Raw genomic sequence first — 20,848 nt, forward strand, 5'->3', positions numbered from 1 at the left:
TCAGATATTCAAAATATCTTAATATATTGCATGGGGCAATTCCTGTACTAGTGGGGAATATCTGAATATATTGCATGGGGCAATTCCTGTATTAATAGGTAATATATGAATATATAGCATGGGGCAATTCCTGTACTAATGGGCCATTAGTACAGGAATTGCCCCATGCTATATATTCATGTATTACCTATTAGTACAGGAATTGCCCAATGCAAGCACATCTTACTTAGATGCCCCCCCCCCCCCAAAAAAAAAAAAAAAGAAACGTTGCCTGCTTATTTAACCCCTTCCAGTCTGCCCATTACATAATCCCTTCCCTGGCAAGCTGGTGATGAGGAGGGGGGGGGGGGGTTTGCTTCCCCTCACCTTTTCTGTTTCAGGCAGCAGCAAGTCAGCAACAGAGTCCAACAAGTCTGGGGCCTGGGCCGATGGGCTGAGGGCTCCCTCGGACTATCAAAGCTGTTGTAACAATCCTACAGGCTCACCTGAGTCAGAGGACTGCTGGCCGGAGGTAGGAGTGGAGCCCAGTGGCAAAGACCGCAGGCAGTTAGTAGGTGCTGGATACCGGATGGACACTGCGTAGTACTCTGAGGAGGACACGGGTTCACCCGAGATGCGGAGACTAAGTGCTAGCTGGTTTTCACTAGAGCCCCTGATGGTGAGGATAGACTGTGCTGCAAGCTAACACCAGGACGCGGTCCTCAGGATCACCCAGCCAGGCAGAGTGCAGGTTCGGTCCGAAGGCGGAGGAGCAGACAAGGGATAACCAGAGAGAAGTCAGACGAGCCAAAGGTCGGGGCGGGCAGCAGTAAGCGTGGTCAGACAATCCGGATCGGCAACAGAGGTAGCAGTTCAGTAGGTAGGGACAAAGCAGAAGAGTAGTCGGTAGTCAATTCCTGGTCAGCGTTGGATTTGTGGTAGTAGATAAGAGCAGCAGGCGAGGAGTAGCTTGATCAAGGCTCAGGAGCTCAATAATCAGCAAGTTGGAGTGCAAGGGGCTGGACTTATATAGGGAAGTACCAGGTGTGGGGAATCAAGGGTGATGAGCAAGGCTTGGCAAGACTAAGGTTGAAATAATAGGCTTCAGAGAGGAATGTCCAGAGAGGAATGTCCAGAGAGGAATGTCCAGAGAGGACGGTAGCCTAGTAAGCAGGGCTACCGCCTGGGATGTGGCTGGTCACAGGTTCGAATCCCGACAGTACTCCCCCCCTTCCAAGGTGACCTCCGGGCACTGCAGGGGCAGGCTTATCGGGGTGCCGTTGGTGGAACTCTTTTACCAGTCTGGGGGCGTGGATGTTTTCTTCTGGTTCCCAGGAGTTATCCTCGGGAGGGTAGCCCTCCCACCCAATTAGGTATTGTAGTCTTCCCCGGTGGATCCTGGAGTCGAGGATCTTTGCGACAGCGTATTCTTCTTCACCCTGTACCCTCACAGGTGGTGGAGGGGGTGAGTGGTGGCCTGTGAAGGTGTTCTCCACGTATGGCTTGAGGAGGGAGCAATGGAAAACAGGGTGCACCCTAATGGAGTCCGGAAGATCGAGCCGGAACGTGACCTCGTTAATTTGCGCAGAGGTCCGGAATGGACCCATGTATTTTTGGGCCAACTTTTTGGAGGGGACCTTCAATCTGAGGTTCCTGGTGGACAGCCACACCATGGAAGACCGGGGTGGGTCTGTGGCGTCTGTCTGCTCCCTGTTTAAAGCGCCTCTGGGTGAGCTGGAGGTTGTTTATAATGTTCTTTTGTGCCTCCTGTAGGGTTGTTAGGCGTTCGGCCACTTCTGGGAGGGTGGAGGCGACGGGTAGGTGGGGAATGAATACCGGGTGCGAGCCTGTGTTAGCAAAGAAGGGGCTGTGCTTGGTTGAGCTGTGCTCCGCATTGTTGTAGGCGAACTCGACCGTGGAGAGATGGTCAAGCCAATCATCCTGCAGGTGGGAGCTAAAACAGCGTAGGTACTGCTCTAGGGTCTGATTAGTTCTCTCCGTCTGCCCGTTTGACTGAGGGTGGAAGGCGGAGGACAGGTTCACTTTAACCCCGAGCGCCAGGCAAAAGTTCTTCCAGAACTTAGAGGCAAATTGTACGCCTCGGTCGGAGACAACGTCGTCCGGGATCCCATGCAGCCTGAAGACCTCTCTGAGAATAAGATCGGCCGTCTGTTTGGCGGTGGGTAGGCCTTTGTAGGGGATGAAATGGGCCATCTTGGTGAGACGGTCGACTACGACCAGGATGGTGTTCATCCCTTTTGAAGGAGGAAGGTCTACCACAAAGTCCATGGAGATCGAGCCCCAGGGGCGGGAGGGAATCGGGAGAGGTTGTAACAGACCCACGGGAGAGGAACGAGGAGTCTTATTGCGGACACAGGCCGTGCACGAGGAGATGTACCTCTTGATGTCCGCCTTGTATGTTGGCCACCAGAAGGAGCGGGAGAGAAGCTCCTGGGTCTTTCTTGTGCCTAGATGGCCGGCCAGCTTGGAGTCATGGTTGAGTCTGAGTACTTCGAGCCGTGCGATTTCTGGTACATATAACTGTAGGTCCTGATGAAACCAATGACCGTTCTTAAACGTAAGGCTGACATTCCTTGTAGGATGGGCAAGGAAGGGGTCATTTTCGTATCCTTCTTTGATTGTGCCCAGGAGTTCTTTAGAGTAGGTGACCCCTACGACCTTTCTCTCGGGTAGGATGTTGTTTTGGCCCTTGTTACTCTGCGAGGGCTCGGAAAACATTCTGGAGAGGGTGTCAGCCTTACCATTCTTTGATCCGGGGCAATAGGTGATGAGAAAGTTAAAGCGGGAAAAGAATAGGCTCCATCTGGCCTGTCTGGCTTGTCGCGCTGCGGATGAACACAAGGTTCTTGTGGTCAGTTAGTACGATTATGGGGTTGGTGGCTCCCTCCAGCAGGTGTCTCCACTCAGAGAAGGCATCCTTGATCGCCAGTAGTTCCTTGTTCCCGATGTCATAATTCTTCTCGGAGGGGGACATCTGGCAGGAGAAATATGCGCACGGGTGTAGTAGCATCTTCTCCCCTGTCCATTGTGACAGAACAGCCCCTTGCACTCCAACTTGCTGATTATTGAGCTCCTGAGCCTTGATCAAGCTACTCCTCACCTGCTGCTCTTATCTACTACCACAAATTCCTGGTCAGCGTTGGATTTGTGGTAGTAGATAAGAGCAGCAGGTGAGGAATAGCTTGATCAAGGCTCAGGAGCTCAATAATCAGCAAGTTGGAGTGCAAGGGGCTGGACTTATATAGGGAAGTACCAGGTATGGGGAATCAAGGGTGATGAGCAAGGCTTGGCAAGACTAAGGTTGAAATAATAGGCTTCAGAGAGGAATGTTCAGGGAGGAATGTCCAGGGAGGAATATCCAGAGAGGACGGTAGCCTAGTAAGCAGGGCTACCGCCTGGGATGTGGCTGGTCACAGGTTCGAATCCCGACAGCTGTCCACTTGTAGGTGTAGCACTGTCTGTAGCCGTAGAGTTTCCAGTCCACAATAGCACAGTGCACTGCAGAGAGCCAGTAGAGCGATGTCTGAATGCGGTGAGGCTCAGGCAGGCTCTACATTCGGCTTCCACTGTGGGAAGAAGACAGTGACGCCCAAAGCACCGCCCTGGATGTCCTGGACCAACCACAGGAAGCCAAATGTACAGTGGGAGTGTTGGGGTGCACCACTCTGCGCCCCAAAGACAACTCTAAGGTGGCCAATAAGTTTCCCCAGACACAATCACATGCTGACAAAACCCCTTCCTTTTCCATAGACAGCAGTGTGCCCTATGCTACGCACACACTTAAGGAAACACTTTTTTTTTTAATAGTGAATTTGGTGATGACTAGCCTTGGGGGGGGGGGGGGGGGGCACTCCTGCGCCCCCTATTGACAAGCCGCCACTGCTCATGATACTGTTTTTCCAGAAGTATTCTGCCCAGCAGCTCCACTTGGTCAGCACACTGGATCCTCTGCAGCTCAGCTCAACCCCTGGTCCCTAGACCGACTGCCTGGCCCACCTTCCTCACTTCAGCAGGAGGAGACACAGCCGTCCACCTCCTCCTGGGACTTTGCTCCAGCCAAAAGACACCCTGTCACATGCCCCCTCAGGATTTATTTCCAATCCCAGGATGCATTGCAGCAATGCCCACCCACTGGGACAGTCATAAACCCTGGTGTGCTATTGGCTAGGTTTCCTCCACTGCCCAACAATATCCCTCATTGGATACAGCGGGGAGACTCCCCAGACTCAACAAGTCACACCTGGAAGCATGTGACAGACTAGATAACAGATCAGGCCCTCCTGATAAGCAGAACAGGGCCAATATATGCTTTGCCTAGCGCCTATCTAGGAGGGTGCTACACCTAGTTAAAGTGATAGTAAACTCTGTTACACCACTTGTACCTACAGGTAAGCCTATAATAACGCTTACCTGTAAGGACTGTGAATATCTTCTAAACTTGCTTAGGAGATATTCAGGAGATATTCAGAGTGCATGCAGCTGATGAGATCACAGTGCTTACAGTGCCGGACCTTCAGAGCCCGTGGCGGAAACAGCGGCTTAATTGGGTCTCCACAATATTACTCATGGAGCTTTCCTTGTTGATGCCCTGGAGACGGGGTGAAATGCATTGATGTAATTTCTGGTTCTGTAAACCAATGACATCACTTCCGTCCTCTGTGACCTACTTTTTTGTAAGTGGTTTTGCATTTGTGCAAATAAATATGCTTTTACAGTACTTCAGCCTGGAGGATAATATAGCCGCCCCAAGAGTAATATTGTGGAGACCCAATTAGGATGCTAAGAGGCCTGGTATTCACAACGCTAGATGCAAGGATGTTTGACCCCCAGACTGAAAAGACGAGGGTCCATTTTCTCTGGTGAGTGCGGATACTAGAGGGGAGTGTGGTACACTTCACAGCATGTTTATTGTGCGTCGGAGGTGGTGGAACGCATGGTGCTGCCTGACCTTCAGATGGTGCGCATGAGCAGGTGTTTCGGGCGCCATATTAAAAACCCTCTGGTCTGCTCGATCAGAGCAAGATATGAGGGTATGGCAAATGAGAGGATCGGGGTGAATTAAGGTAGGTACCAACCTATGGGTGGCTATATTCTACCTAACTCAAAGAGGACCTAGAATTTATGCACATCCCTTTATTTGGTCACCTAGAATCATTCCTGAGACGGTATTTGCCGGGACCACACAGGACCAGACCTTCCCAGAGCAAGGAGCTTTAGAACATCTTTGGCACACTTCCCTTAAATTCTTCCATATCCTCGACTATTCTCAATAGAAATACGGATAAGGAAATCTTTACTATTTATGAGGCACTTTTTGCTTATATTAACACACAACCGCTATTGCTCTTACCAGCAAACCTACAGACATCAGCAGTCTTCTCTGATGTGGGGGACCTTCGTGGAGACATACGGGATTACTGACTGCGGCCAGTTAATTTCTCTTTCTTTTACCCCTTTTCCTTTTCTGTTCTCCTCATTCCTCCTGCCATCGCTGTTTACCCTAGTGGGGGACACTTTTTTTTAACCTGTTTATCAACATCATATGGTTACTATTTTCTCTTCACCTCAGATTGGTAGGACACCAATCACATGGCATTTTGATGTAACGTGTGATCTATGGTGAGGTTTTTTACAATGTCATATATATATATTTATTTATTTTTCATCCACAGAAGCAAATTAACTTATGTAATCTCCTTATCATACACCCCTGATGAAAGGATATGAACCTGAAACGCGTCGGTTGATATGGAAAAAATATTTACATATCATGTTCAACAACACTAGGATATCTATGTTTATGTAGATGTTTTCTGTTATTCAACTGCTTATGCTTTGTTTTTACTCATATTATACTATTTTCAGAGATGTATAGTAACTAAGTAGAACTACTTCACTACTGTACTTAAGTACCGAAAGGCTGTATCTGTACTTTCCTGGAGTAGAATTTTTTTCTCCTACTTCCACTTTTACTTCACTACATTTTTTCGATGATTTCAATACTTCTACTCCAATATTTTTTTTTTGTGCTGCATAGTTACTCGTTACTATTATAAAAATTACCACTGCCAGAACAGTAGATGGCAGGTTTCATGAAGTTCAAAACATGTGTATTATCAGCGCATACGAAAATAAATGCTACTGTATGTATAAATAAAAGCTGCATTTGAAATAATAAAAAACAATATGATGTTCAGACTTTTGACTTCTTTCTTTAATAACTACATAATACAGTACTTGTACTTTTACTTTCAGTACTTGAGTAGCAATTTTTTTTTCAAACCTACTGGTACTTTTACTTTCAGTACTTGAGTAGCAAAATTTTTTAAAAAAACTACTTGCAATACTTAAGTACAAAAAATGTTGAATACTTTAGTACTTCTACTCAAGTCTCTTTTTGATCGAGCACTTCCACTTCTACTCAAGTCACTTTTTGATCGAGCACTTGTACTTTTACTTAAGTATGGGTTTTGAGTACTTTATACAACTCTAACTATTTTTCAGTTATTTTACCATGGTAAGTACCAATTTTACCATTTTTAATATCTTGGTGTTATGCCTGCCTTTAAAATCCCAACTCTTATGGGGGAACAGCTTGTTTTGACAATGTTTTTACAGCATAACTAAATTAACCAGCGACTCTTTTCTATTGACCATCATGGCTCAAAGTTCATGAAATAATCGATAATCTCGTATATAAAAACTCATCTGTTGTGCACATGACGTGGTCTGCTCTAGGCACATTAGTTGGTAGAAGAAGATCAAACATTACTGAAAATTTGTGATTTAGGACAATCTGAATAAGATCATTGCAGGTAAATGGATTTTTTTTTCCAGCTATTTCTTAATTGTTTTTTTCAGACTTCTAAAATGATTGCCTTTACTTTTAGGTTAGATATGGTTGCCCATTTTCAGTCCCTTCACCTTGCAGTTGCAATTTTCTTGCTACTCTTCTCCAAGACTATGTCAGACACATCTCCCACGTGCTCTGTGATACAAGGACTTCCAGGTCTCAATGGACGAGATGGCAGAGATGGGGTTAACGGCCTAAAAGGAGATCCAGGTAAAAATATACCTACGAACATCCATTCTGCATCTATTCCAGCCTAAACTTGGTTGCTTTTGTTGATAAAGTAGATATTGTAGTATATTCTAAGCAAGAGTATGTACGTTTGTGGAGATACTTAAACATATCATTTTTTTAATTTACTGCAGCTGTTTTTATCAAGTCTGTGCATTTATATCCTCTTAAAATGATTGGGATTGAGTGCAATAATTTGCCCTTTCATTTTGCTCTTAACTATTTTTCTTTTTATGTTAGAGAATTTTACAATTTATCAACACATTATTTATTTATTTATATATATATTTTTTTTTGTTCTTTTTTTCATGTTTTTTTTTTTTTTTTGCAGGACCATCAGGTGAGCGAGGACCACCAGGTGAACCAGGACCACCAGGATTAAAAGGACCCACTGGACCACAAGGAAAATCTGGACCTTTAGGAAATCCTGGAGTTGCAGGTAAAATAACAGATGTTTCTTTTTTTTAATATACATTATAACTATTTCAAACTATCACCTATACAGATTACTCTAGGTAAACAGCAGCGCTAAAGTGCATAATCAAATACACAAAAAGATGTTAGTGCATGCTATACAAACGAACACCGGTGATGATGATAAATACACAGTAATAATGTGACAAGTGACACAAGCATAAAGTGATTAAATGAAATCACCCAAGTGATGATAAAAATAAAAAGTGAAAAAAAAGAAAAAAAAAATGTATTATAAACACAAGTATATAGAACTAAAGGCCACGGTATGCCACAGTGCAATAAACAGTCCTCCAAATGTGTTCTTTACACCATACCACTTGTACACCAATCGCCTCTTCCCCATAAGAAACTAACTCACCAAAACAAATTATCTAACAGTTTCATGTTTGGCCATAATGCAGTTTACCCACACTGGGTTAATAAATTCGATATAGCAATATTCACCTCTTCAGATATGGATCCACTCACTCATGTATGGGAAGAAAGAGGAGAGCTCCACTAGTGCAGTATAGGACAAACACGATAAATACAAGAAAAAAATATAAAAATAAATAAATTGTATGTATTTCTTTTTATGAGGAGGTAAGTAAAACCTTGGACAGAGGGGTGGCTGTGGTCGTAGTATACTTGGATTTTGCAAAAGCGTTTGACACAGTTCCCCACACACGGCTAATGTGTAAGGTAAAGTCTACTGGCTTGGAAAGATTGGTTTGTAATTGGATAGAAAATTGGCTAAAAGATAGAATTCAGAGAGTAGTGGGTAATGATTCTTACTCTGAATGGTCTAAAGTTATCAGTGGTGTACCCCAAGGTTCAGTGTTGGGACCCTTACTTTTTAATATCTTTATAAATGATATAGGGTCTGGGATTAAAAGTACCATTTCAGTCTTTGCAGATGACACCAAGCTTTGCAGTGTAATAACTTCCTTACAGGATGTCTCCAACTTACAAGCTGACCTCAATGCACTGTTTTATTGGGCAACCAGGGCTTTTTTTCAGTGGGAACGCGGGGGAACGCAGTTCCTGCACCTCCAGCACTGAATGCATGTAATGGCAAGGGGTTCTGGGGTGTGCTGCAGGGTCTATTGTTCGAGGTCTATTGCTGCTGGTGGGGGATCTATTGTTGCTGCAGGTGGGTCTTATGTTGCTGTTGGGTCAGTTGTTGCTAGGAGGAATCTACTGTTGAGGTAGGGGTCTATTGTTGCTGAAAATTGGGGGAGCAAACCCTGAACATGTATATCTAAAGCCAGTGCAGCTATGGACCAAGCAACATGTATATTAAAAAAGAATAGCGCAACCATGCAAAAGAAATGACTATTAAATATGGAGACAATCCATAAATAAAAATGGGGATTTAGTCCCACCATATGGCCATATCGTGCTCAAGCCCACCACTGTGTCAAAGTACCCCATTATCAGTGGGTCCTACACTATCCATAAAAAAGGGGTGAATCCAGCCTCTCCAACCCTTGCTCCCCCAATTTTTTGCTTGTTTATTATGTATTCGGTCTGACCAGACTTCTGTGGTTGAGCATCCCACCCCCCACACACACCTGTACTCTATCAGAGTCCACCATCAAGTAGATATAGGAGGAGTCCTTTGTAGTGCATTAGCACATCCATCCCAGCAAGGAGTGTTGTCTCCAAGGGTTGGAGAGGCTGGATTCACCCCTTTTCTATGGATAGTGTAGGACCCACTGATAATGGGGTATTTTGACGCAGTGGTGGGCTTGAGCACGATATGGCCATATGGTAGGACTAAACCCCCATTTTTATTTATGGATTGTCTCCATATTTAATAGTCATTTCTTTTGCATGGTTGCGCTATTCTTTTTTAATAGTCTATTGTTGCTGGCTGTGAGGATATTTGTTTTTGCTGCCTGGGGTCTATTGTTGCTGGGGGGGTATCCATTGTTGCTGGGGGGATCTATTGTTGATGGGGGAGTGGTCTATTGTGCTGGCTGCCGGGGATCTATTTTACTGCTTTTTTTGTTATCATTGACAAATTCCAAACAAATTACCTAACACCACAAATGTTTGTGTTCTCTAAAAGGGGCAGTATTGAAAGGTGGGTAGGGGGTGTAACCAAGGGACGGTGCTGGGAGGTGGATATGGGGCAGAGACAAGGGGTGACTCTGAAAGGGGGAGTTCCTGCACCTATTCTCTGAGAAAAAAAGCCCTGTGGGCAACTATGTGGCAAATGAGGTTTGATGTTGATAAATGTAAAGTTTTGCACTTGGGGGCTAAGAATATGCATGCATCATACATACTAGGTGGTGTAGAATTAGGGGAATCCATAGCAGAGAAGGATCGGGGTGTTCTGGTAGATCCTAAGCTTAATAATAGCATGCAATGCCAAGCTGCTGTTTCCAAAGCAAGCAAAGTCCTTTCTTGTATTAACAGAGGCATGGACTCCAGAGAGAGAGATATCATTTTGCCCCTGTACAAATCATTAGTAAGACCTCATCTGGAATATGCAGTTGAGTTTTGGGCACCATTTCTTAAAAATGATATTGGGGAACTGGAGAAAGTGCAGAGAAGGGCAACCAAACTGATAAGAGGCATAGAGCTATGAGAAAAGATTAGAGGAACTGAATGTATTCTCTCTTGAGAAGAAGAGATTGAGGGGGGATATGATCAACATGTATAAATACATAAGGGGTCCATATAGGTAACTTGGTGTTAAATTGTTCACTTTAAGGTCAACACAGAGGACAAGAGGGGACTCTTTATGTCTAGAGGGAACCAGATTTCGTCTTCAAATACGGAAAGGTTTCTTCACTGTAAGAGCTGTGAAAATGTGGAATAGACTCCCTCCAGAGGTGGTTATGGCTAGCTCACTAGATTGCTTTAAAAACGGCCTGGATTCTTTCCTAGGTGTACATACTATAAATGGGTACTAACATTTTTTTTAGGTAAAGTTGATCCAGGGAATATCCGATTGCCTCTCGGGGGATCAGGAAGGAATTTTTTTCCCCTGCTGTAGCAAATTGGATCATGCTTTGCTGGGGTTTATTTCTGCCTTCCTCTGGATCAACAGCAGGTATAGGATTGTGTATATGGGATTGTATGGTTGGGTTTTCAATACTGTTTTTTTTTTGGTTGAACTGGAAGGACTTTTTTTTCCAACCTGACTAACTATGTAACATTTAAAAAAAAAAATATTTAAAATATATTCCCTACTGAGGAAGTCGAGAGCCTACAGTGCATGACGCAACGTGTATAGGGGGGTGGAGACTCCAGACGGACGTGACCCGGTGTTCCGTGAAAAAACCTTACCCGTGAAAATTCCCTACCCTCGTCACTTCCTGTGCACCTACATCATGGAATAGCTAAGCAGCTTACCACTGCGCATGCTCATAGCTCCGGAGGGTAGGGAATTTTCACGGGGTAGTGTTTTGTTAAGTTACACCACATCAGCTGTTGCCGCGGGTACATGAAACCATCTCCGCTGCAACATTAAATCATCTCCGCTCCAACCCCTCTGACTTCCCTGATCTCGGCTCCAACATATAAAAGTGGCGGCGGGTCTATGAAAATATAAATCACAGAGCCGCGATCTCCGTGATTTATATTTTCATAGACCCGCTGCTGCGTTTACATTTTGGAGCCGAGTTCAGGGAAGTCAGAGGGGTTGGAGCGGAGATGATTTAATGTACCCGAGGCAACAGCTGATGCGGTGTAACGTTACAAAACACTACCCTGTGAAAATTCCCTACCCTCCGGAGCTATGACTATGCGCAGTGGTAAGCTGCTCAGCTGTTCCATGACGTATGTGCACAGCAAGTGACGAGGGTAGGGAATTTTCATGAGGTAGGGTTTTCTTAACGTTACATCGGCAGTTCACACAGAACGCGCTCCTGTTGAGTCTCCTACTGCATGATTGATCAGCCTGTATAGCCTGTACAGCCTGCACAGCTTCATGTGCAGGATTGTGACCTGGTGGTAAAACACGAGTAAGTACATAAGGTGAGAGCCCATCCGCATATGGTGGTGGGATCACGAGCACTGGTTTCATCTATTGATTGATCACTTAAGCACCTTTGGGATATTGAAGAGACTTTTATTATATGCTATGGACTGCAGCAGATGATGTGCCATTATCTATTATAAACACTGAATGTCATTGCACTTTATTAATATTTTTATCTACTCAAGCACAGTGATTTTTTGCGATATTTGCACATGTTTTAACCCTTAAGCTGTAGTGTGTGTCACTTTACACCCACATATTATCCATTGTGGGTTTATGCTCAGCATTGAACTCATGAAATCGGCACTTGGTTAGCACTTTCATTTATTTAGGCACCTTATTATTCAAACAGCACTTTTGTTTATCTAAGCACTTTATCTGATAATTCAGTTTAACTAAGCACTTTATTGCTCATTTGCACATTTTTTAATCAGGTGTCAGTAGCGCTGTATCCTACGATTTAGTATGTAAACTGAGCCTAAAGATGTTTAGTGGAGCTATTTCATTTTAATTGGTTTCTGCAGTTTAGAATGTGAGCTAGAACTTTTTTGTTTTCCTATAATCAGTTCATCAATGTACCACATTTTTTATATATGAATACCTTTACTCATATATTGTACCTTTTTTACAGGTCAGAAAGGTGAAAAGGGCAATGGCGGACTACCAGGTATATTTATGCTTGTGTTTAGTTAAAGCAGAACTATACTCACCTTAATTCCAGCTATGCGCTGTCCCTGGAACTCACCCCTGGCTGCTCACATCTTTATGCGGGTCAGCTTCCGGGTCTTGATTGCCAGCTGATGTCATTGGCCAGGCCGAGATAATGTCACTCTTGCACATGTGAGGGAGTCCCGTTAGATTCGGCATGCCTGAATTTGTGCAGTGAGCTACGCTTACACTGCCTACTGTACAGGGGCGGACAGGCAGGTAAATAGATTTATTGCAGAAGAGACAAAGCATGTCTCTTGTGTTCAATCGAAGTTAATTGAGAACACTTCCATACATAGTTGTAATACAAAAGGTAATATATACATGCCAAAAAAAATAAAAAGCAATGAAACGTACTATAGTATAAAAGTGTACATAGTACAGTATCTCACAAAAGTGAATACACCCCTCACATTTTTGTAAATATTTTATTATATATATTTTCATGTGACAACACTGAAGAAATTACACTTTGCTACAATGAGTGTACAGCTTGTATAACAGTGTAAATTTGCTGTCCCCTCAAAATAACTCAACACACAGCCATTACTGTCTAAACTGCTGGCAACAAAAGTGAGTACACCCCTAATTGAAAATGTCCAAATTGGGCCCAATTAGCCATTTTCACTCCCCGGTGTAATGTGACTCGTTAGTGGTTTAAGGTCTCAGGTGTGAATGGGGAGCAGGTGTGTTAAATTTAGCTTTATCGCTCTCATGCTCTCATACTGGTCACTGGAAGTTTAACATGGCACCTCAGGGCAAAGAACTCTCTGAGGATCTGAAAAAAAGAATTCTTGCTCTACATAAAGATGGCCTAGGCTATAAAAAGATTGCCAAGACCCTGAAACTGAGCAGCAGCATGGTGGCCAAGACCATACAGCAGTTTAACAGGACAGGTCCTGTTAACCACTTAAGCCCCGGAAGATTTTACCCCCTTCCTGACCAGGGCCTATTTTGCGATTCGGCACTGCGTGACTTTAACGGACAATTGCGCGGTCGTGCGACGCTGTACCTAAACGAATTTGACGTCCTTTTTTTTTCCCACAAACAGAGATTTCTTTTGGTGGTATTTGATCACCTGTGCATTTTTTGATCATGTGCTATAAACAAAAAAAGAGCGTCAATTTTGCAAAAATAACAATATTTTTCACATTTTTTTAAATGAAATTCCCCCCCAAAAAATGTAAAAATCTAATTTTTTTAAAATTTTAGGCCAATTTGTTTTATGCTACATATGTTTGGTAAAAAAAATTGCAAAAAGCGTATTTTGATTGGTTTGCGCAAAAGTTATTGCGTTTACTAACTAAGGGAAAGATTTTTGTCATTTTTGTTTTTTTTTTAACGAGTAATGGCGGCGATCTGCAATTTTTTTTGCAGGACTGCGACATCGCGGCGGACAGATTGGACCCTTGACTGACATTTTTGACACTTTTGGGGTTACCAGTGACATTACTACAGTAATCAGTGCTATACATATGCACTGTTACTGTAAAAATGACACTGGCAGGGAAGGAGTTAACTTTATTTGAGAAGGAGGGGTTAAGTGTGTCCCTAGGAGCGTGCTTCTAACTGTGATTTGATGTGGCTTGAGGACCGTATGATCTCAATTCTTACACAGGGGAGAATGACAGGCGGCTTTGTTTACATTATCCACCTGCCTTTCTCCCGCTGTAATGGACATTCGCGAGTGCCCGGCGGACATCGGGTCCGCCGAGCAAACGCGCGGGGGGGGGGGTCCGTGAATGAGCTTTGCCTGTGAGGGGCTGACTGCCGCAGTAAATATACTGTGGGCGTTGGGCAAGTGGTTAAACTGCTGCATCATGAATGCCAACAATGTACTGTGACATACTGAAGCAGAGCATGATCCCCTCCCTTCAGAGACTGGGCCACAGGGCAATATTCCAACATGATAACGACCCCAAATACACCTCCAAGATGACCACTGCCTTGCTAAAGAATCTGAGGGTTAAGGAGATGGACTGGCCAAGCATGTTTCCAGACCTAAACCCTATTGAGCATCTGTCGGCACCCTCAAACGGAAGGTGGAGGAAAGCAAGGTCTCTAACAACCTCCAGCTTTGTGATGTCTTCATGGAGGAGTGGAAGAGGACTCCAGTGGCAACCTCTGAAGCTCTGGTGAACTCCATGACCAAGAGAGTGACGGCAGTGCTGGAAAATAATGGTGGCCACACAAAATATTGACACTTTGGGCCCAATTTGGACATTTTTACTTAGGGGTGTACTCACTTTTGTTGCCAGCAGTTTAGACATTAATGGCTATGTGTTGAGTTATTTTGAGGGGACAGCAAATTTACCCTGTTATACAAGCTGTGCACTCAAGACTTTACATTGTAGCAAAGTGTTATTTCTTCAGTGTTGTCACATGAAAAGATAGAATAAAATATTTACAAAAATGTGAGGGGTGTACTCACTTTTGTGAGATACTGTAGGTACACCCATACCTGAGATGGGCCCCACTCCTCCTTTTCCACCTTTTTAAAAAAAAATGTGAGGGGTGTACTTGTGAGATACTGTATATAACATATAAACACCCCACTGGAACCATTACACAGATTTGCTATGGACAAATATCAATACTAGTAAAGAAAATGGACCAGTACAGTGCATATCTATAACTATGGATAGTGTACTGGACTACACTAATTGTTACGCTCGAGAGGGGAATAGACATAACACAGCCTTAAAGTATCGACAAAAACTGTAGTCCAAAAATACACTAACCTCTATCATCGATCATCACTCGCGAAAGGGTGTAAAGTAGCAAGGCACAGGAAAAGGAGGGGGAAAAAAGGCAAATAAATAGAAAAAAAAAGGAGCATAAAAAGGAAAAAGAAAAAAAAGAGAAGGAAAAAAAAAAGAAGGAAGGGAGGGAAAATAATATAATAATAAATTAAGTTAAAGCAATCAGTGGTAGACAACCAGATGATGCCTCACATAGCTCAACTTCATGCCAAATTCAATTCCTACAGCTATCCTGAAAAAGCTTTTGCATTTCAGATAACTCCCTGAACAATTTCCAGGAGAGCCATGTTTGGTGGCAATGTTCATATGCATCCAATTCATGTGCCAAAAGAGACTCCATTCTCTCAATATGGTCCATCTCCATCACCCACTCAATCAGAGGGGGAGTGTGTGCCGTTCGCCAATGGTGTGGTATAACCGTTCTCGCTGCTCCCAGCCAATGCCTAAGGAGACCTTTTTTAACGCATTTACAAGAACTGGGCAAAATAGATACCAAGGTGATTTGTGGCATGTTGGGGATACTCGCCCAAGTTATGATAGTATAAACCTGCAAAGCATGTCTCTTCTGCATTAAAAATCCTGCCTGTCCGCCCGTTTTCATTTTGGAGCATAAAGTTCAAAATAAATAAACGGTATCATTTCCTTTTATAGGAACACCAGGTCAGAAAGGAGTTAAAGGAGCTGATGCTGGAATAGCTGGTAAACTTACTAACTTTTAATGTGTATATAAACCCTAACAATGAACTTCTATTTGCTCTATTTTGGCCTGTTAAATATGGAAAGTATTCACAGCGCTTCACTTTTTCTACATTTTGTTATGTTACAGCCTTATTCTAAAATGGATTAAATGTATTATTTTCCTCAAAATTCTACAAACAATACCCCATAATGACAACGTGAAGGAAGTTTGTTTGAAATCTTTGCAAACTTATTAAAAATAACAAACAAAAAAAAAAACCCCATGTACATAAGTATTCACTAACTGTGCTTAATACTTTGTTGAAGCACCTTTGGCACCAATTACAGCCTCAGGTCTTTTTGAGTATGATGCTAAAAGCTTTGCACACCTATTTTTGGGCAGTTTCTCCCATTCTTCTTTGCAGGACCTCTTAAGCTCTTTCAGGTTGGATGGAGAGCATCTGTGCACAGCCATTTTAAGATTTCTCCAGAGAATTTCAGTTGGGTTCAAGTCCAGGCTCTGACTGGGCCACTCAAGGACATTCACAGTAGTCATGCTCAAGCCACTCCTTTTGTTATCTTGGCTGTGTGTCTAGGGTTTTTGTCCTTTTGAGAGATGAACCTTCGCTCCAGTCTGGGGTCGAGAGCGCTCTGGAACAGGTTTTCTTTAAGGATGTCTCTATATATAGCTGCATTCATCTTTCGCTTGATCCTGACTAGTCTCCCAGTTCCTGCTGCTAAAAAACATCCCCACAGCATGATGCTGCCCCCACCATGCTTCACAGTAGGGATGGTACTGTATTGACCAGGTGATGAATGGTGCCTGGTTTCCTCAAGTCATGACAGTTGTCATTAGGGCCAAATAGTTCAATCTTTGTTTCACCAGATCAGAGAAGTTTGTTTCTCATGGTCTGAGAGTCCTTCAGGTGCCTTTTGGCAAACTCCAGGCTTCCGTCTGGCCATTCTACCGTACAGGCCTGATTGGTGAAGTGCTGCAGGGGAGGTTATTCTTCTGGAAGGTTCTCCTCTCTCCACAAAGAAACGCTGGAGCTCTGTCAGAGTGACCATCGGCTTCTTGGTCACCTCCCCGACTAAGGCCCTTCTCCCCCAATCACTCAGTTTGGCTGCCCACTTTAGGAAGAGTCCTGGTGGTCTCAAACTTCTTCCATTTACGGATGATAGAGGCTACTGTGCTCATTAGGACCTTCAATGCTGAAGAATTTTTTTCTGTACCCTTCCCCAGATCTGTGCCTCGATACAATCCTGTCTTGGAGGTCTACAGACAGCTCATTGGACTTAAAAACATGGTATGCCCTGACATACACTGTTAACTGTGGGGCCTTATATAGACAGGTGTTACATTAAGGATGATTAGTGGAAACAGGATGCACCTGAGCTCAATTTTTAGTGTCATGGAAAAGGCTGTGAATACTTATGTATATGTAACTTTTTCGTTTTCTCGTTTTTTTACTTTTATTGAATTTGCAAAGATTTCAAACAAACTTCTTTCATGTTGTCTTAATGGGGTATTTAGGTATTGAGTATTGAAGTATTGAAATATTGAAGTATTGAAGGTATTGAAGTATTAAGGGGTATACAATTTAATCAATATTGGAATAAGGCTGTAACATAACATAATGTGGAAAATGTGGAGCACTGTGAATACTTTCTGGATGCACTGTGTATATATATATGTAGCGGGGTTAAATATGCCTAAAGATACTGTTGATATGTGAGAAGGAATTAGGCTCCCTCTAGTGGTAGCTGCATGGAATTTCCCGGGCTGTGACTTCCTTTTTGGCAAGATGAAGTAACTACATCTCCCAGTGTGCATTGTAAGATCCAGGGTGCACGGCTGCACCGCACAGATTTCTGGGGGAGGTTATTTAAAGGAAGGGAGGAGCCAAGCTCGGCCCTTCTGCGCTGGACTCCGAGGAACCAAGAAGCTAGAGCTGAGGACTGATGCTGGATATTAGGCCAAAGCCTCTAAGCCTGGAGTGACGACGTTGAACCGTCCTATCTCAAGTACGAGACACATTCCCGGAGCTCATACCGCTGTATGCAGAGACCGGAGTCATCCGCCAGAAAGACCTCGCGCGGCTGACATAGAGCAAAAGGACTGAGACCGCAGTGGAGCGCGCGAAGGAGAAACTCCTGTTGGTGAGAGGGCACATGCCCAATAACTGACTTTATCTGCCAAAGAAGTAGCTTTATCTACAGATAGCGGTAGCGTAACAGGAGGTGATAAACCCCGGGGTAGAATAGTATATCATCTCAGGATATTCGTAGACAAACAACAGAATCTATAAAATAGGCGCCAGAGGCCTACCACTCTCACAGAAGTTATTGCTCAGCCACACAGACACCCTGCAGTGACAACCAACAGCTCGCTGTTTTTCTCTCTCTTGATCTTCATTCCTAATTTGGATTACAAATGAGCTCTATTCAATACCCTTGCTAGCGAAGAATCAAGAAGACAGAAGAGAACTCTGGGGGAGGGACTCAGATAGGCCTACCTGTCTGGTACCGTGTCTAGCATAAAGGAAGGGAGAAGTGTGGGGTATTTATTTTATCTGTTTTAAAGCTGATTTAACCCATTTTAAGGAACTGTGTTTCAATGTATCTTCCTTGTTCAATTTGAAGCATAGTAAACTAAGTTTTGGTTAATTACAATCCTGTGTGTTGTTCCATTGGGTCACCCAGAAGGACTATCATTGAAAAAGGTAACAAATCACTGTCGCATATTGAAGTATTGTATTCTAATCTGTGTATCCATTTGATAGTCCAGTCCTATTCTGGGTCAGTTGTGCCTGAGGAGGGATCGAGCCAATTCCAGCAAAATCCAGCAAAATCCAGCAGGAGCTACAGGGTAGCAATATGGTTCCATTTAATGAAGGTACAACATTTAGCAACTCACATGAATAAAACAGGCACATCTAAGTATGCAGGCATCCGGGTTAAAGCTGTCCACATAGACCATCTTCTTCACTGCCGGCTGCTAGTCTGTAATCCTGACCGGGAAGACCACCCTGCAGTAAAGCGATCTGAAAGCGAGGGGCAGCATGGAAAGGATGACGTAGATGACGGTGCGGAGGATGGTCCTATGTGGACAGCTTTACCCCTGATGCCTGCATCCTTAGATGTGCCTGTTCCAATCAACCATGTGAATTTCTAAATGTTGTACCTTCATTAGATTTAACCATATTGCTACACTTACCGGCGCCTCTTCTCTTTTATACTCAGCTGTGACTTGAGGCTACTTGTATATCAAGACATCGCTTGTATATCAAGTCAAAATTTGTTTGAAAATTTTGCTTGTCTTGCAAAGCGCTCTTAAACCAAGTTACTCTCAAACCAAGGTTTTACTGTATATATATATATATATATATATATATATATATATATATTGTAAGCTGGGGAATAGGTAGCAGGTTCAAAGCTTCCTGGGATGAGCAGTTTTCAGGCACAGATACCAAATCCAGTGTGTTAGTGACAAACAGTGCGGTGTTTATTAGTGCTATATACAAGTCTATATACAGGTGCTGTACAGTGCTTTAAGGAAAAGAAGCAGAAATAATAATAATAAACAAAAGCCTAGCCGTGTCCCGGCACTTACTACACACAATGCAGTCCCTCTCTAACACAGACTGAGCAAGCCTACAGCTTGTCAGCTTCCAAAGACACACTGACAGTGTTACCAACCTTCTGCTCTCCTAGACAAACGTTGTCTAAATTCCCAGGCTGGGGAGAGCCCTGCTGTTTGTCTCAGGTGAGATTAAATTGGCCTGGTGAAGAGGACGAAGATCCGAACTGGATCATGGCTCAGAGATCCCTAAATGTATAGGAGAGATGCCTGGGTGATGTATAAACCCCGAACAGGACTTTTCCTGGCTCTCTCTGGGACACTCTGCTACATATCCCCCCCCCTTGTTTCAACCCCAGGGTTGGAACACCTGTGGCCAAACAGGAGTGAACACGGGACAGGGCATCTACATTCCCCATCTCAACACCTGGCCTGTGGTTTACAGTGAAGGAGTAATCTTGTAGAGCCAAAAACCACAGGTTCACCCTTCTATTAGTCTCCTTCTTTTGGGCCATCCATTTCAGAGGAGCATGGTCAGTTATCAAATCAAACTGGCGCCCTAATAGATAGTACCTTAGTGCATCCAAGGCCCACTTTATGGCTAAACATTCCTTTTCAATGACTGCATACTTTCTCTCATGTTCATTAAGCTTTCTGCTCAGGTACACCACAGGGTGTTCTTCCCCATTGTATACCTGTGACAATATGGCCCCAATACCTACATCAGACGCATCCGTCTGAACCAAGAAATCCTTGGAGAAATCAGGGGAGTACAACACTGGCTGTGCACAAAGAGCCTTCTTTAAGACTTGGAAAGACTGCTCTGCTATTGGGGACCATTTCACCATTACTGATTCTTTCCCTTTCGTAAGGTCGGTCAGTGGGGCAGCTAGAGTTGCAAAATTCGGGATAAACCTCCTATAGTACCCTGCAATTCCAAGAAAAGCTCTGACCTGCTTCTTGTTTGCAGGACGTGGCCATTCTTGGATGGCTTCTACTTTGTTTAACTGCGGTTTAATGACTCCACGACCAATAGTGTAGCCCAAATACCTGGCTTCCTCTAAACCAATGGCACATTTTTTTGGGTTTGCTGTAAAACCTTCCTTGAAGAGGGAATCCAGAACAGCCTGTACACGGGGCAAGTGAGACTCCCAGTCAGTGCTATGTACCACTATGTCGTCCAGATAGGCCGCTGCAAACTGTCGGTGAGGTGTTAGGGTCCTGTCCATGGCCCTCTGAAATGTCGCAGGGGCATTTTGCAACCCAAAAGGCATTTTCTTATACTGAAATGAACCCTCTGGGGTAACAAACGCAGTCTTTTCTTTGGCGCTACCAGTCAGGGGTATTTGCCAATATCCTTTGGTCAAGTCTAAAGTAGTTAGATAGCGGGCTTTGCCAAGTCTGTCTATAAGTTCGTCCACTCTGGGCATTGAGTACGTGTCAAACTTTGTCACTGCATTGAGTTTTCTGAAGTCGTTACAGAACCTCCAAGTACCATCCGGTTTTGGGACTAAAACGATGGGGCTTGACCAGTCACTATTGGATTCCTCAATGACATCTAGCTCAAGCATCCTTTTTACTTCGTT

At 43.8% G+C, this 20,848-nt stretch overlaps 1 protein-coding gene across 1 annotated transcript in view; it reads left to right on the forward strand.

Annotated features, from left to right (window-relative positions):
• Positions 1-6,696: 6,696 nt before the first annotated feature.
• The window catches only part of LOC309564291 (uncharacterized protein), a 117,944-nt gene continuing 103,792 nt past the window's right edge, over positions 6,697-20,848 (forward strand). Inside the window, exons 1-5 of the mRNA XM_082268917.1 lie at positions 6,697-6,815; positions 6,891-7,063; positions 7,413-7,520; positions 12,163-12,198; positions 15,653-15,700. Of these exons, the coding sequence (XP_082125043.1) occupies positions 6,898-7,063; positions 7,413-7,520; positions 12,163-12,198; positions 15,653-15,700 (358 nt within the window). The 5' untranslated portion in view covers positions 6,697-6,815; positions 6,891-6,897. The remainder of the gene's footprint in view (positions 6,816-6,890; positions 7,064-7,412; positions 7,521-12,162; positions 12,199-15,652; positions 15,701-20,848) is intronic.

The sequence above is a fragment of the Pelophylax lessonae genome (assembly GCF_965119305.1).
Source record: "Pelophylax lessonae genome assembly, chromosome: 9".
NCBI classification, from domain to species: domain Eukaryota; kingdom Metazoa; phylum Chordata; class Amphibia; order Anura; family Ranidae; genus Pelophylax; species Pelophylax lessonae.